This window comes from Atheta coriaria, unplaced genomic scaffold (assembly GCF_025399875.1).
Source record: "Atheta coriaria isolate IRGN ID8LTWV9N9 unplaced genomic scaffold, Caltech_Dcor_3.1 hic_scaffold_9_pilon, whole genome shotgun sequence".
In the NCBI taxonomy this organism is placed as follows: domain Eukaryota; kingdom Metazoa; phylum Arthropoda; class Insecta; order Coleoptera; family Staphylinidae; genus Dalotia; species Dalotia coriaria.
In genome coordinates, this window is record NW_027045451.1 from 2357854 (window position 1) to 2372657 (window position 14804).

Sequence of the window (14804 nt, forward strand, 5' to 3'; positions counted from 1 at the left end):
CTACCTATACACTTTTCAAATGCGCGCCATCTAGCGTCATTTTATACATTCAAACTTTTCAAATTTACGTTCACTTATCACAACTTTTCAAAGTGTAATTCTAGTACTCTTAAGTTAAAATAATGCTACTATTATATTTAATGTTTGTAATGTGTTCAACTATGAAAAAGCAATTTTGTTTTAATTCAAACTTTTCGCAAACCTGTAATTTTATCTGAGTTGATATCGTGACACACCTTTTTTCCTTGAGATAACAGTGATAGGGACCCATCATACGATTTCACAATCGTCGGGTAGCGTGTCGGCAGCTTCTTCCCAAATAACTTTTCTTCATTTGCGACGTAATTATCAAGCCGCACCGACGTGCTTCGCACATTTTACTTCCATGTGTTTACCAGCTCAAAAAGACAAGGTAAAATTGTTCCAAAAACTTACGACGTCATATTGTATTAATAATTATAGTCATACGCAAACATTAGTGTACCGCCATTAGACGAATGACAATACGAATAACAAACACGGGCCTCCTTGTACACCTCAATACTCGTAAAAAAAAGTTTAATGAGAAGAATACCTTTTGCTAATGCACCCCTTTACGCAATTACGAAATATTGTGCAATTTATTAGCTAATATAATTGAATATTTACTTGGCAAATTTTATGTGCAGTTGAACTAATATCATTTAACATCTTTATTTTCTACAGCATTCCAAGAAGCCACTTATCGCGGTGATTTCGGTGACATAGCATAGACCAAAAAACATACGTTTCAAAATGGACGCAAAACGTTTATTCCGGGCATGGGTATGCTTTATGGTGTTGTTGGTTAATTGCTGTGATTTAGTTTTGTGTCCACCACAACACACTAAATACACTTTACACTGTGGAGGTTCCATGAATATAACTGAAATATCTGTGACACACCCACCCGAAAAACTCAAGCACTTGACTGTAATACCCCAAGATGATATCGAATTTATAAAACAGGAATGCATCGATTTCATTTCCGGGGCACATAATCTGACAATTCTCAACATATACGGTTTTAATGGCTTACAAGCACATTTTTCAGTTATTCTAAAAAACAAACCAATGCTAAGAAAAGCAAGATTTGAACAAACTGATATTAAAGTACTGAATGTATCTGTTTTCAATGATACACCTTCCTTGGAAGAACTAAATTTGGATAATAATTTAAATTTACAAAAAATTATTGGATTCACCAATGCTCCAATTCGTGAAATTAGCCTGCAAAATACTCCAAATTTGATAACTTTTGATCCGATTGCGAATTCTACACTTACTTCAATCAACTTAAATAACAGCGGAATACAATGCCAAGATTTAAATCCAGACTTATTTCCAAAGTTAGAAAGATGCAATGGAAAACTATTCGAACGTTATACCACATCGACAAGCTTTCCAACTACGCAACAAACTTCTCGTACATCTGTAGAAGCACCCGATGACAATAGGCACACACCATTTAGCTTTAATTATGGCAAGTTTGCGGCCATAATCATTACATTGTGCTTTGTTGTTGCCGTATTAGTAGCAGCAATTTATGTCTATAATAAGTACTGGAAATTAAATAAAAGGGAACGCAATGAATCCCCGGATACTGAAGGATTAAATCCAAAATGAATCCCTGAATAATGAAGATATGAATCTACCTGTGCAAAAATGGAAAAGTTTTTGAAAACTTTTATATGGTCTATTAAAACCAAAACTTTTCTATAAAACATGATTGTAAAATATTTCGTTTGTTAAATAAACCTTGTTTTGCAGTCAGAATTGATTTTTTAAAGTAAATTTTAAATTTGTGCAAACCTGATTAAAAATAAGGTTTGATTAATTTAATCTAATCAAAGTACTATAAATTTTCAATATATAATATTTCGTTGTTTAACTGCGCTATTCTTGATTTATAATCAATTTTCTTGATCTCTCATTGGTACGTACCCATATCTTTACTCAATAAGGAATAATTTTCCAATCTTAATTAATAAAGTTAAAGTAATTTATGATTAATTCATAAATTATTCCGATAAAAAAAAACATTTAAAAAGTGTCAATTCGCAACAATTATCAGATTTCTAAAAATAATATAATTAATCTATTGTATTATTTATCATTTTCATATGTAGATAATTTTTTTAAGAATATTCTAGACTATTTGTATAGTATATAAAAGCTAATACAGCAATAGTTAAAATTCCCCGTGTGTTTCATTATAAATTGGACCATAAACAGAGTTCAACAAAATGGAAATCAAAGAATTGAGCAACGTTTTCCAAAGAGTGATTACTTTATCTGTAGTCTTTCCATCAATGGGTTTCAAGTTAAGCTGTGATCATATGGAACCTGACAATTTACCACCACCGGAAAACCTCACCGAATTGACCATCGCCGCTGACCAAACCAAGTTTTTGAACGAACAATGCGTAGACTACATTACAAAGGCCAAAAACGTCCATACGTTGAAGATTATTGGATACCAGAACTCGCAAGCTTATTTACGTAGACTTCTGATCGACAAGAACAAACTGAGGAAATTGACTCTTCAAAATGTGGATATAAATACATTTGACCTGTCTGACTTAGATGCCTCGCCTAATTTGGAAAAACTCAGCCTGGATGATAGCGTACGTTTGACCAGAATCCATGGTACCATCAAAGCGCCAGTGAAAGAGTTGAGTGTGCAGAATGCGCCAATGTTAAAAACATTGGATGTTTATTGTCCTACGCTGATAAATCTCAACTTCAACAACAGTGGCATTGATTGTAACGCGTTAATTTTGGACTGGTTTCCGGACGCGAAGATATGTAATGGAAACTTGATTGAGAAAACGACTACAACTACAACAATCCTTCCAAGCACGGTCACCAATAGAGCACTGACATCTTCCACTACTCTATCAAATGATGGCGACAATACCAGTGAAGGGAATTTAAACAGTTCGATGATTATTGGTATTGCAGGCTCTCTTGGGATCGCAATTATAATAATTGGTATTGTTGTTATTTGGAAACGGAAATTACTTTCAAACCGTGAGAAAGATGAGAAAAAATCAGCTCAGTATCAACCAATGGTAGAAACTGTGTGAAATTAGTATGAAAAATGTATTACTCATTATCTATTATTATCATAGATAAGAGGCCCAAGTAAGGATAACCAAATAAAACAAATCACAAGCAAAATAGTTTAATAAATTAATAATCTTTAAAAATTACTGCAATACTATCAGTTATTAGTTTGGGATTTTCCTTTGCATCGTTTTAGGTTTGGCAATTGCTTCACCTCAAATTGCTTATTCTGTTGTGAGTCATTCAACTCCATGCAATTCACGTTACTCCCACTGAAATCTACGTTTTTCAACATTTCCATCTTGTATTCTCCCAACTTAATACTTTTATTCGTGAATGCTGTATTTCTGGCACTTAATTTCTGCACCTCTGCAGTTGTTGATCCAATTAATCGGTACAACTTGCTATTATTGCTCAATTTCAGTTTATAAAGATTCGGCGTATTATCCAGTACGTTTAATCGAAATGCATGTATGCCAGATTTTTCGAGTCCCAAAATCCTCAGTTGTATCTTCTTTTCTAAGAGATCTTCTAAATGCGCTTGCACATTTTGGTAACCAACGAATTCAAGGCTGATTAAATGGTTTGCTGCTTCAATGTATTCCATACAAATCTTATTTAAATACTTGCTGTGTTTTGCTTTAACTACGAGATGTAAAACTTCCTCTGGATTTTTTTGATAATCGTCAAAGTGGTCACAATGAAGAATATGTTTTTCTAAACGACTCTCCACAAGAGCACATAAGGTGATAATGAAAAACACAACTAGTACTTTGCTTTCGGGCATTTTAGTATTTTTTATGCCCAACTGGGAGCTGTACTCGACAGATTGCAAATGAACCGCGGTAAAAGCATGGGATATAAAGTCATACGCAATGATTCAATAATGGTGTATGACTTGGACAATATTATGAAATGTTATTCATTCATGTTTAGACTTGTGTACAAATTCCTTAACGAATAAAAATGCATATCTTATCAATCAGATTATCACTAAGTCAATTTTATAAAAGTTCATAATTGCTAGAAAAGTCTAGAAGTCGAAACGCCAATCAGTTTAGAAGTATTTTTCAAATGATTGCTCCCAGTTGTTTGCCTACTGGAGAGGCTCACGCTTTGTCCTATTCCTAGTTCGAATCTATTTTCGCCATGAAGAGTGTTGTTTAACTAATTAGGAAAGAATAAGATAAAGCGATTATTTTATTTAAAAAAAAGTAAGAACTACAAGTGTTCCTAATCGCCTTCGGGATTTATCAGGTATTGGTAGAAAAGTTAAATAAAAAGATAAAAATGATGTAAAATCCAATGGAGCTCTCAATTTCAATCGCGATTTTTGCAAATACGAATTGTACTCTTGCCCATCACTACAATAATACCATCGTCTTGCAAATCTTTCAAAGCATCCTCGTATTGTTCTCTTGTAATCATCTGTAAACAAATAATTGTAGTACAAGAAGTAAAAAATAAAGTGATTTAATATATACCACGCTCGAATTTTCCTTTAACTCTTGCAGTAATTTTGAGTAGTTCACAGTGGGCACTTTCCCTTTGCTCTCTAGCAACTTGCGCACTTCCTGCGAAAACTCAGCGCGGCGTTTCCTTGCCGCACTACTCAACCCAGTGGTTAAGATACCAATATCAATTTTTCCGGATAATGGATCAGTGGCGGACTGCTTCAAAGCTTCACGATGCAAACGGAAAGCTTCTTCCACATCATCCACGGATACCGTGGGTGAAAAGCGCACTTTAGCATGCGCTTCCGCGAGTCTGATCAATGACTCCAGCTGCCTAGGATAGGCTGTAATCTGACCGCGTCCAGCGCCCAATTTCCTCATTTCAACATAACTCTGAATCAACTTCTGCGACGCCTCCTCGCTCAACTTCGGATGAATGTGTTCCTTAGCGTATGCAATATAATCACGCAAAATAGACATATCAAGAAACTCATCCTCCTCTTGCTGTGTACTCTTATAATACAACGAAACCAAATGTTTCGCCAGACGGCGATCGAAGATCTCATTTTGCGGGTCGAGAATCAAAAAGATCAAATCAAAACGCGATAGCAATGTGTGCGGCAGCTGAACGTTTTCAATTATAGTCTTGTTTTTATTCCACTGCGACTCGCATGGATTCGCGCCAGCCAGAATCGAAGTTCTTGCATTGAGTTGACAAATAATACCGGCTTTAGCAATACTGAGAGTTTGTTGTTCCATTACTTCATGAAGAACACTACGTGTAGAGTCATTCATTTTATCGAACTCATCAATACAACAAATACCATTGTCAGCCAGAACTAATGCGCCGGTTTGAAGAACCAATTGACGAGTTTCCGCGTCTTTTGTAACATACGCGGTGAGACCGACAGCCGAAGAACCTTTACCAGAAGTGTACTGTGATCTCGGCAATAGATTATAAACGTACTGCAGCAATTGAGATTTGGACGTACCAGGATCACCGCAAAGTAAGATATTAATTTCAGCGCGGAAATTAGTTCTACCAGAAATAACAAACGTTTTCTTGGTACCGCCAAAAAGTTGCAATAATATCCCCTTTTTGACGTCTTCATTTTCGTAAATTGACGGTGCAAGAGCCCGAGCCAAACGATCATAAATATCAGGTTTCTCCGATAATACCTGCAATAATTCAATACGCTCCGGTGGGAATCTATGATCCTTACCATCGGCTTCCTCATACAACCGCTTATTATCAACCTTACGAAAATGAAGAACATCGATGTGTGTTTTGTACACAGATTTAATATTTCTCATACGCGGATTGACCTGTAGAGGCTGAGCACGATAAATACCGGTTACAGTGACACGATCACCAGGCTGAACACAATCAACTAAATCATTATGAGCGAATAAACCGACGGTGTGCGGAGTTTGACCGGCAGGCATGTCATCCGGCGACTCTTGCAATTTAATGAGTTGTTTATCAGTAAACTGCGAGCGGTTGTGAACCAAAGTAAAACAATGATTAGTATTGCAGTTAGAGCAGAGTGTTGGCTCTGCAATGCGACCACGATCAATTTCAACGGTAGTAGAAAACGAGCACACGATACATTTAAAGAAAGCTTCGCGCATTTCGGGCATAATATTTGAACTGCGAATAACCATCCCGCAGATAGTTATCAATTGATCAATATCTTCGGGATTCAATGAGCGCATATTACGAGTTTTCTCGCAATTGAAAGGTCGTACTTGAATCTGATGTTCAAGCACAGCTGCTGGGTAACGTTCATAGAACATTTCGTTGACTGTCATATCAAACGTTGGAATCACCTCCTGTGGGTAGCAGATCAATTGACGGTAAAGAGATTCATCGTAGGTTTCTAAATGAGCGCAGTTCACGTTCAAGAAAGGTTCTTCAAGAGTATGAATCTCTTCGAGTTTTTGCAAATACAGCGGCTCGTTGACATTCATTCCTTCGCCGACTTCATCTTCTTCTGCGTTGGGGTCGATGTAGCGCAAGATGAACTGCTTGAACTTCTCCTTGCATTGCTCAACTGACACGTTGGTACCCCAGATGACAAGATGCGGAGCATTGGAGTCTGTTTCGGTGGTTTCCTGAATGGCTTCCAGCTAAACACAATTATTAACTGTTTTGATGTGATTAATTACAACTTACTGCATCTGATCCAATATTAACTTGTCTCATTCTTTTATCAGACCTGACATCAGGTCTCATCCTAATAGGAGTACCCCTAATGCCAGATCTTGGTGTTTTTACAGAGCCCAAAGATCCAGGAGTGCCATAATTAAGTGGAGAACTTAAATCAATCTCACTCATGCCTAAACCTATTATTTTTTTAATAAAACATTGAACACATAAATAACATTTTTTAAATAATTTATACCTGCAGCTGGACTGGTTGGGGCTAAGGCATGTACCGGAGACGTTGCTGGAATATCCTGCGCCGAACCCGCTCCTTCATTTCGGTTGCGGCCCCATTTCATGGGGGTACCTTCATCCAGCTTGCTGCTGGTGCTCTTTGCCGGAGTGCCGCGGGTGGAACGCCGTGAAGGAGTTTCAGGTTGGGCGCTTGGAGGACGACGTGGGCTACTTTCTGGAGCATCGCGTGCTCTTGGGGTTGTGCGCGTTGAGCGTCGCGGAGTTCGAGGAGCGCGAGGTGGTGAAGACATGTTGGCCGTTAATCACTGGTTTCTTGAATTATGATTTAAAAACTTTTGTTGTAAACGCAACAAGTGCAAAAACAACGTAACAAAAGTAATTAATGATAAGTTTTCAATAACGACACTTTTTAATAATTAAAATGAATAAACAAAATGCGAATCAACGCAGCCGAAGCACTAACAAACTTTAACTTTGATACGTAGGTTATTGGAATTGCGCGGGTAAAATAGGCGGGAAAGTTTGTTTCGCCATTGCTTATTGACATTTGACTACTAACCAAATAAATTTAAAAAGAAAACATTTAATTTGATTACAAATAATATATTAAACGATTTTTAAGTATAAACTAAACTAGTAACATTAAATTAATGCATTATTATATTTTAAAACTGTTTCTAACAGGATAACATTTAAAATTTGTTTATGCTGAAGAAAATGTTTGCGCATGCTCTTAATTCAAAGACTTCTGTCACTTTGTGGCGCAGACCTTCAAAAATTCCATCAATTAACCAAAAATATCTTTGTTTATATTTTCGTGGAGATGTCCAGTCAGTCCAGCATTACGCGCATTACTCATGCAAATCGAGAAACACCTTAATCGCAGTGCAGCGGTAAAAAATGTTGAAACGGGAGTGGTGTTAAGCAAGCATAACGAAGTGCCAACACCAACATGATCGAGACCTGAAGCTGGAAATGCCGTCGGCGTCGCCTCCAGCAGCGAATGGTAAATTTATCTACATAAATTACTCCTCAACATCTACAAAATTTAACATCCAACGGTGGTGGGTCTTGTAAACTTAAAAAAACTTTCTGGTTTGGGGTGCTACGTTGTGTTAAAAGAAGAAACTAGAAAATCAATAAACGGCCGAGTGCGGTCTGAGCATGCCTGCAGTTTGTCACCCTGAGTAAATGTAAACCCCTGTCAACCCTGTCTCATTCACGAAACGCACGAAGCCACCCCCGTGAGGCAAATCGCCAACACGCTCCGGCTGCCGGCAATTAACTACCAATCGATATGCGGCGAATCACCGCAAGTTCACGCAATTAAATTCGGTTCCGACGCGTTTCCCAGCGCGGCCAGTAACGTCTTTCGGGCCGCGGACGAGCGCCACCCCCTTCAGCTAAGATATGTTTAGTCAATGATGATATGTGATAGATGAGTGTGCAGGCCTGAATGCTGCTGGTAATTGTAAGCAACGAACAAAATAAACAATGCAAACACTACGAAAGAAAACCAGTCCACTCAAATGTAAGTAGTGTGTTACTGTTTCACCAATTGAGTGTGTTGCATTAAGTTTTACTTTTTTTATAGCTTGTAATGCTTTTGTTTTAATATTTATTTTCTAATGTCGCATTTTGACATTAACTGACATTTGACTGACATTTTACACCGTCTTATTTAATAAAGTAAGGTTAATAGTTTTGGTTATGTTTGAGTTTGTATGATTTCCTTTTTTTTTTTCTTTTTTTGCTACCCATCTCATCAATTTCATCCTTTCACATTCTTCATTGTAGTTTTTTCAGACAAAAATGAAACCTCTCGATTCCTGGGAGAAGGGGTGAGCTTCAAGGCGAAGCTCATCGGAATCCTGGAGGTTTCAGAGGCGCGCGGTGATCGAATGTGCCAGGAAGCACTTGCCGATTTGAAAATGGCAATTCGGGCTGCTGGTGAACACAAGCAGCGCATCACGATTAACATCGCTATCGACGGTCTTCGTCTGCGTGACGAAAAGACCGGCGATTCCTTATATCATCATCCTGTACATAAGATATCATTCATCGCGCAGGACATGAGCGATTCAAGGGCTTTCGGGTATATTTTTGGATCGCCAGACACTGGCCATCGTTTTTTCGGCATCAAAACTGATAAAGCTGCTAGTCAAGTAAGTAGCTATTAATTTTCGTGTGCAGATACTTTTTTATTTGAATTTTAGGTTGTAATTGCTATGAGAGACTTATTTCAAGTGGTTTTTGCACTGAAAAAGAAAGAGATTGAATTAGCAAAGCAGCATCTGGACAAATCAAGATACAGCACGTCACCGCTGTTCTCCGAACGCTCTCTCAGTTCAAAAGTGAGTTTTTATTCATATGGAGGTAAATTTAAAATGCAATGTATTATTTTAGAGCAATTTGCAAGATACCTCAACGAAATTATCGTCAGAAGCCAAGGGCGCGACTGCCTCATCATCTGAGCATCGTTCCACGCCAGCTGTCGCTGATTTAGTCGACTTGGAACTCGAACTTAACAGTTTACAGCAAGGATTAACTCAGATGGAACGTATCACACCATCGGATCCTTTCGGACGAGGTGGAGAAGATCCATTTGGTGATAGTTTCACATCTTTTTCGGTAAAATAAAAACAGTATTTGCAAAGAATATTAAAAATCATGTCTTAATTTTTAGAAAGGAATTCTGCCACCGCCGCCATCTTCAGGTCGTGATCGTTCCACTCGCGTTTCAGAATCGAGCAGTATTTTCAGCCCCAAGACGCCGCACACAGTCGGCGGCGCATCGTGCGATTCGTCCAGCGCCGCTGACTTATTCAACAGCAGCCGCGATACACCCAAGGATTTCAGCTTCAACGAGTTCAACAGCAGCCATGATGAGCCGAGCAGTGGTGACTGGTTCACCCCACCGGCGGGTAATAGTCTTTTTGAAGACGCGCCTTCCTCGCTGCCGCCCACCGCTGGCATCACCGACAAGGAGAAGCAGCACGAGCAGGCGAAACAAGATATTCTCTCGCAATTCGACGTCTTTACCGAACTCGATCCTTTAGGTACGAAGACTTACCAGACCAATAACCAGCCGATAGGTACCTACTTTTTTTTACGATTATCGAACACACTGTATACTGATAGAACGATCACTCACGTGTGGTGTGAATCCATCGCCTCACACGTTTGCACTCTCAACGTCTCTTACACATTGCTAACCTAATTAACATTGAACAATAATCATCACTAACAGTTCATCATATCATGGTAATGTGTTTATTAACAGTTTCTTGTTTTGGTTCTGCTTGTCGTCGATGTCTTGCTTCTATGTGAACGGCACTAATGATATTTTAACCACGCTCATTATTAGCGGTGCGATAACCGAGCCGTTTCATTTATTTCAATCGATTGCAATAGTTGCGCTTACTTTGCACCTCATTTGCTTTGCTTCACAACCGGTTTGCGTGCGGAATGCGTGATTAATGCTAATGGTGATTTTAGGCACTGGAAAAATAAAGCCTTACGTCGACAAGAAACACTTCTTCCAAGAGTTGAAGAATCCGCCGAAGAAAGTGCTTAACGATTTGGTCACCGAGTCGACGACAATGGCGAGCGCTCCACCGATTGAATCGCATTCCATATCCACAAACTCGATATCAAACTTTGCGGCGACGTTCGATCAGTCGGGCAGTGGCAGCGCGAGTTCCAGTGCTACGGCGATGAACGTTTCCTCGAACAGTATTTATAACAATGATCCATTCGGTGAGGATCCCTTTGATCAAACTGATCCATTCGCCGAAGCTGATTTCAAAGTGTTTGAAAACGACATGAGCGATTATAAATTGTTTAATAACGGTTCAGCAAGCGCACCACCTACCGCCAAATTAAACGAACTTGGTGATAAAGTAACAGCTACCACACCTAAAGGCGGAATGAGCGGCGATTTGAGTCAATTGTTTAAAGCTGATTTTGAATTTACCGGTAGTAGTGCATCAACTACGCGCAGATTATTTGACCATCAAAGCTTTGATATGTCTTCGGAAGGCGAGGCACCTGATCCACCGCCGCGTCCAACGAATACGCTTATCAAACCGCCGCCATTGCCGCCCAAGAAACAAAATACCATTGACTTGTCAATGAAAGCGCCGCCTCGACCACCCCAGGAATCTCACTATGATTATATGGATAGATATGAAACAAAATTCTCGAGTACTTTGACACCTGCAAGCGATGATAATCCGCCATTGCCCGCACCTGCGCGGAAAACAACGCAAAGTCGCTTTGAATCAGACTTTGTTACGAAGGAGGATGATTATCTTACACCGATTGGTTTACTTCCGCCGCCGAAGAGCACGAAACGACGTGCGGAAAGTCCCAACGTGCAGGATACCACATCAGCCACGCCCTCAAGCTTAACCACTCCCACTAACTTTAACCAAACTAGCTTGCCCACACCCATCACGATGTCTTCCGAGCCATCGACAGAGGCCGGCCATCAATTCAATGACTTATCTCTGGACACGTTAGATATCACATTAAGTCAGCTTACGCTAAGCGGGCTGAACGAGTTCGCTGCGAAACTGAATATACCTCCTAGTCAACTAAGCAATATGACGCTTGTGCAATTAACTAGTTACCTATCAAATTTTGTTAAAAACAATAAAACGGAGAGTGAGCAGCGCTCGAAATCACCACTTGTCGAAACGAACTTCACACGCTTATCACCGCTTTCAACACATTCCACTGCGCCTCCTGCGGTGGAAACCAAAATAGAAAATACTCATGTTATATCGGCTGACTTTGCCGATTTCAATCAGTTTAACGCACAGACGATCTCACAGCCAGTCATGGCACCATCACCCTATGATAGATACGCTGCTTTCAGAGAATTATTACAAGATGACGACGAAATTATAAAGACTACGAGTATAGACGATGTTGAGGAACAAGAAGAACCTGCGGAAGTTGCAGAAAACGACGATAACAAGAATACTATTGAAGCTATTCAAACCAGTAATGATTTTTCTGCTTGTAATGTAAGTCCGCGTATTACACCGCAGAATGAAATTCTGAACGTCACCGATGATATTGTGAATGTTACACATGTGACTACTATTACTAGTGTTACTATTACTAGTACTGTTGCAAAAACTGATACAAAACAGTCGGCGATTGATAGATATGCGGCTTTAAGGGAAATATCCATTGCTGAAGAAATGCGTTCAACAGAAGACATCGACACAATCGAAGAAGATGAAGAGGAAGAAGACGATGAAGCTGATATTGATGCGTCAGCTTCCGGAGAACTTGACGCGGACGATGCAGAAGAGGATAATCATCAATTGACTACAATTGATGAAGTTATCACTGAACAAAACAACATAAATGATGATAAAAACTCGTCGGAGAATGATTTGAATATGCCAATCGCAGATATGCAGATTATAGATGACGTTAAGAACGACAACACAGAAAATACAACGTTTAAAAACTTCGAAGTCATACAAATGCAGAGACAGAATAATATTAAAGAGGAAATTATTGCACAGAGTGGGTCATTATCTGATGTTATCAGTGGAAGTTCTCCAGACGTTGATGATAATCGTGATACGGAACCTGTGAAGAAAGAGGAAAGCTGGGCTTGTTTCAATCAACCAAACTTGATTGGCGAAGATGTTAAAGAGAGTAAAGTTCAGAGTGAAGAGGGTGTATCACCGTGGTCAAGCGATTCGAAAGAGTTTGGTAATGGTTCGCCTACAGATTGGCGTGCTAGGAGAGACAGTGGCAGTGGTGATCGTTGGTCTAGTGGCGGTGGAGGAGGAGTAGGAAGTGGTGCTAGATTAGGACGAAGTCAAGAAGGTTGGTGGGACACGTCGGCCGAACCAGAAACACCGTATTACAATCGTCGATCCACGGATAGCTTTGAGGATGAGGGATATGATTACTATGACAGACCACGCAGGGCACGGCGTCCACCGGCCAGTGTTACTGGGAGTGTGCGAGATGAGTCGTGGTTTAATCAACCTAGTGGTGGACATTCTTCCAGTTCAAGAGATGTGAGTCCATGGGAAGAGGAACCACGAAGGCGGGACGGGCGTCAATCATGGGCGTCACGACATAGCAGGTCTTCCTTTGAACGGCACGCTGGTGAAAGATGGCGACATGCGGATAGTTGGGATGAGGATGATGATTATGAGTATGAGGATGAAAGGTTCCATTGGCATTCGGAACGTCCGCATCCGAGGGATATTGAGGGATGGGAAGATAGAAGGATGCGTAGTAGTGGCAGGACGAGAAGAGATGTTGATCGAGAGCGGTGGTGCTGTCCTGATTATGACGCGAAAGACGTTCCAGGTAATTAGATTATTTTGCCAAAAGCATATAGATATTATTAAATTTTTATTTTTAGAACCGCTTAGTCGCTACAGTAGCGGAAGATGGTCGAATCCAGACAGAAGAAAACATGATGAAAGATATTACACACGTGACTCACAAGAATCGCCCTGGGAGGACGAGTATGGCAACGAAATGGAACCGCATTATCTCACAGCGCGTCGTACTCGTATACGGCCGAGCAGCGCGACGGAAATGGATCGTAAAACTGGCGAGATTAAAGGTCGAGGACAATTTCATCTTGGACACGGTAATATTTATTTATTTATTGATCGAATGGTTGTATTGTCACTAATTAAATGTTGCACAGGGAGTGATGGTGAACGTGATCGTCGATACAAGTCTAGTAGACGTTCGAAGAGTCGTGATTCGCAGTATTCTGAACCACCACGTCTCTCGCGTCAGCTAGAACCGCCTCTTCGTGGACCACTGCGTAGACAGCATCAAAAACTCGAAGATTACGATTCGCCTATGCAGGCAGCACCCAAGGCGCTTCTGAAAGAACCGCCGCCGAGTGCGAAGAAGACGAATACAATGAGCGGGCGCAAGTCTCGCTCCAAGGAGAGTCCCAAGACTGAGGAGACAAACACGTTTCCGCGCAAATCTCGCGCTGACACGGCATCGCGTCCGTTGCAGGAGGTACAACCGGCGCAGTCGATGTTCGAGAACGATTTTGTGCAATTTGGCGACTTGGAAACACCGCCAATGGGAGAGAAATGGTTTAAGAAGCCGGCGGCCCCAAAGGTGCAGGCTACGCCGAAACTGCCGCCTGTTCAAACACGCGCGCAGCATAAATACAGACAGAAATCACTTTTTGAAGATGATTTCTCGCCTAGCGATAAGGAAAAGCCTATGGAATTGCCTTCGACCGGTGGAAATGTGCCGGTTGTTGATCAAGCGCATGCGGAAGAAGCAACGGATTGCCTCGGGACAAACAATTTTACACGCGTAAATAGTGGCGGAAAGAAACGCCTGAATCGGATTTCACAGCTGGAGAACAATTTGAAGAAGTCTGAATCAGTGAATATATTTGCCAGGGAAAATGATCCGTTTGACGACGATTTCTTCAGTGCAGAGAATGCCAATGGGGATAACAAATGGGCGCATCATTTTGATATGGATGATAATCGGACGTAATTGCTTGTTAAAAGTCTATTCTCTTAAAGAGAGCGAGTGACTGGCATGAATATGATACTCATACACAACACGGGTCTATACTTGTACTAATTTATAGCAATTTTCAACGGCGTCGGGATGGTTGATGTTTGGAACAACATGGATAAAAGTGATTGCGAATTTGTATGTACTATTTAAATATGAACGAACAAATTATAGGCATCAATTTAATTAATACTAATTCTATTAATAAAATTAATATATAAACAAACTTGTATTTTTGTTTAAAGCATGGTAAGACTCGAATTTCTAAACGTGAAATCCATAATACCCTATATAACCTGTTTCTATGGCGC

General features: G+C 40.1%; 2 protein-coding genes across 7 annotated transcripts; one reads left to right on the forward strand and one right to left on the reverse strand.

Annotated features, from left to right (window-relative positions):
* Positions 1–3189: 3189 nt before the first annotated feature.
* dpa (disc proliferation abnormal) lies at positions 3190–7455 on the reverse strand. The gene is made up of 4 exons (XM_065310839.1): positions 6947–7455; positions 6718–6887; positions 4572–6671; positions 3190–4515 (listed from the first exon to the last, which is right to left on the reverse strand). Exons 1-4 carry the CDS (start codon positions 7230–7232, stop codon positions 4408–4410), a joined length of 2664 nt encoding a protein of 887 aa, XP_065166911.1. The 5' UTR covers positions 7233–7455; the 3' UTR covers positions 3190–4407.
* Positions 7456–7622: 167 nt separating this feature from the next.
* Positions 7623–14719, forward strand: Dab (DAB adaptor protein). Of its 6 annotated transcripts, none has more exons than XM_065310836.1 (8): positions 7623–8473; positions 8740–9107; positions 9159–9296; positions 9349–9573; positions 9629–10001; positions 10441–13293; positions 13349–13582; positions 13643–14719. In XM_065310836.1, exons 1-8 carry the CDS (start codon positions 8437–8439, stop codon positions 14467–14469), a joined length of 5055 nt encoding a protein of 1684 aa, XP_065166908.1. In that variant the 5' UTR covers positions 7623–8436; the 3' UTR covers positions 14470–14719. The 6 variants fall into 6 exon arrangements, with proteins under 6 accessions (XP_065166908.1, XP_065166909.1, XP_065166904.1 ...); XM_065310837.1 differs by having other exon boundaries at positions 8749–9107; XM_065310832.1 differs by having other exon boundaries at positions 7624–8473; positions 9629–10037.
* The last annotated feature ends 85 nt before the right edge of the window (positions 14720–14804 follow it).

What these genes read in the sequence shown, in the direction of transcription:
- dpa (XM_065310839.1), bottom strand. Translation starts at nt 7,232, where the DNA reads ATGTCTTCACCACCTCGCGCTCCTCGAACTCCGCGACGCTCAACGCGC. An exon ending in CCCAACCAGTCCAGCTGCAG is followed by an intron (nt 6,888 to 6,946) that starts GTATAAATTATT and finishes AAAAAATAATAG; the next exon opens with GTTTAGGCATGAGTGAGATT. An exon ending in TAAAGGAAAATTCGAGCGTG is followed by an intron (nt 4,516 to 4,571) that starts GTATATATTAAA and finishes ATTTGTTTACAG; the next exon opens with ATGATTACAAGAGAACAATA.
- Dab (XM_065310832.1), top strand. Translation starts at nt 8,437, where the DNA reads ATGCAAACACTACGAAAGAAAACCAGTCCACTCAAAT. An exon ending in TGACGCGAAAGACGTTCCAG is followed by an intron (nt 13,294 to 13,348) that starts GTAATTAGATTA and finishes TTTTATTTTTAG; the next exon opens with AACCGCTTAGTCGCTACAGT. An exon ending in ACAATTTCATCTTGGACACG is followed by an intron (nt 13,583 to 13,642) that starts GTAATATTTATT and finishes AATGTTGCACAG; the next exon opens with GGAGTGATGGTGAACGTGAT.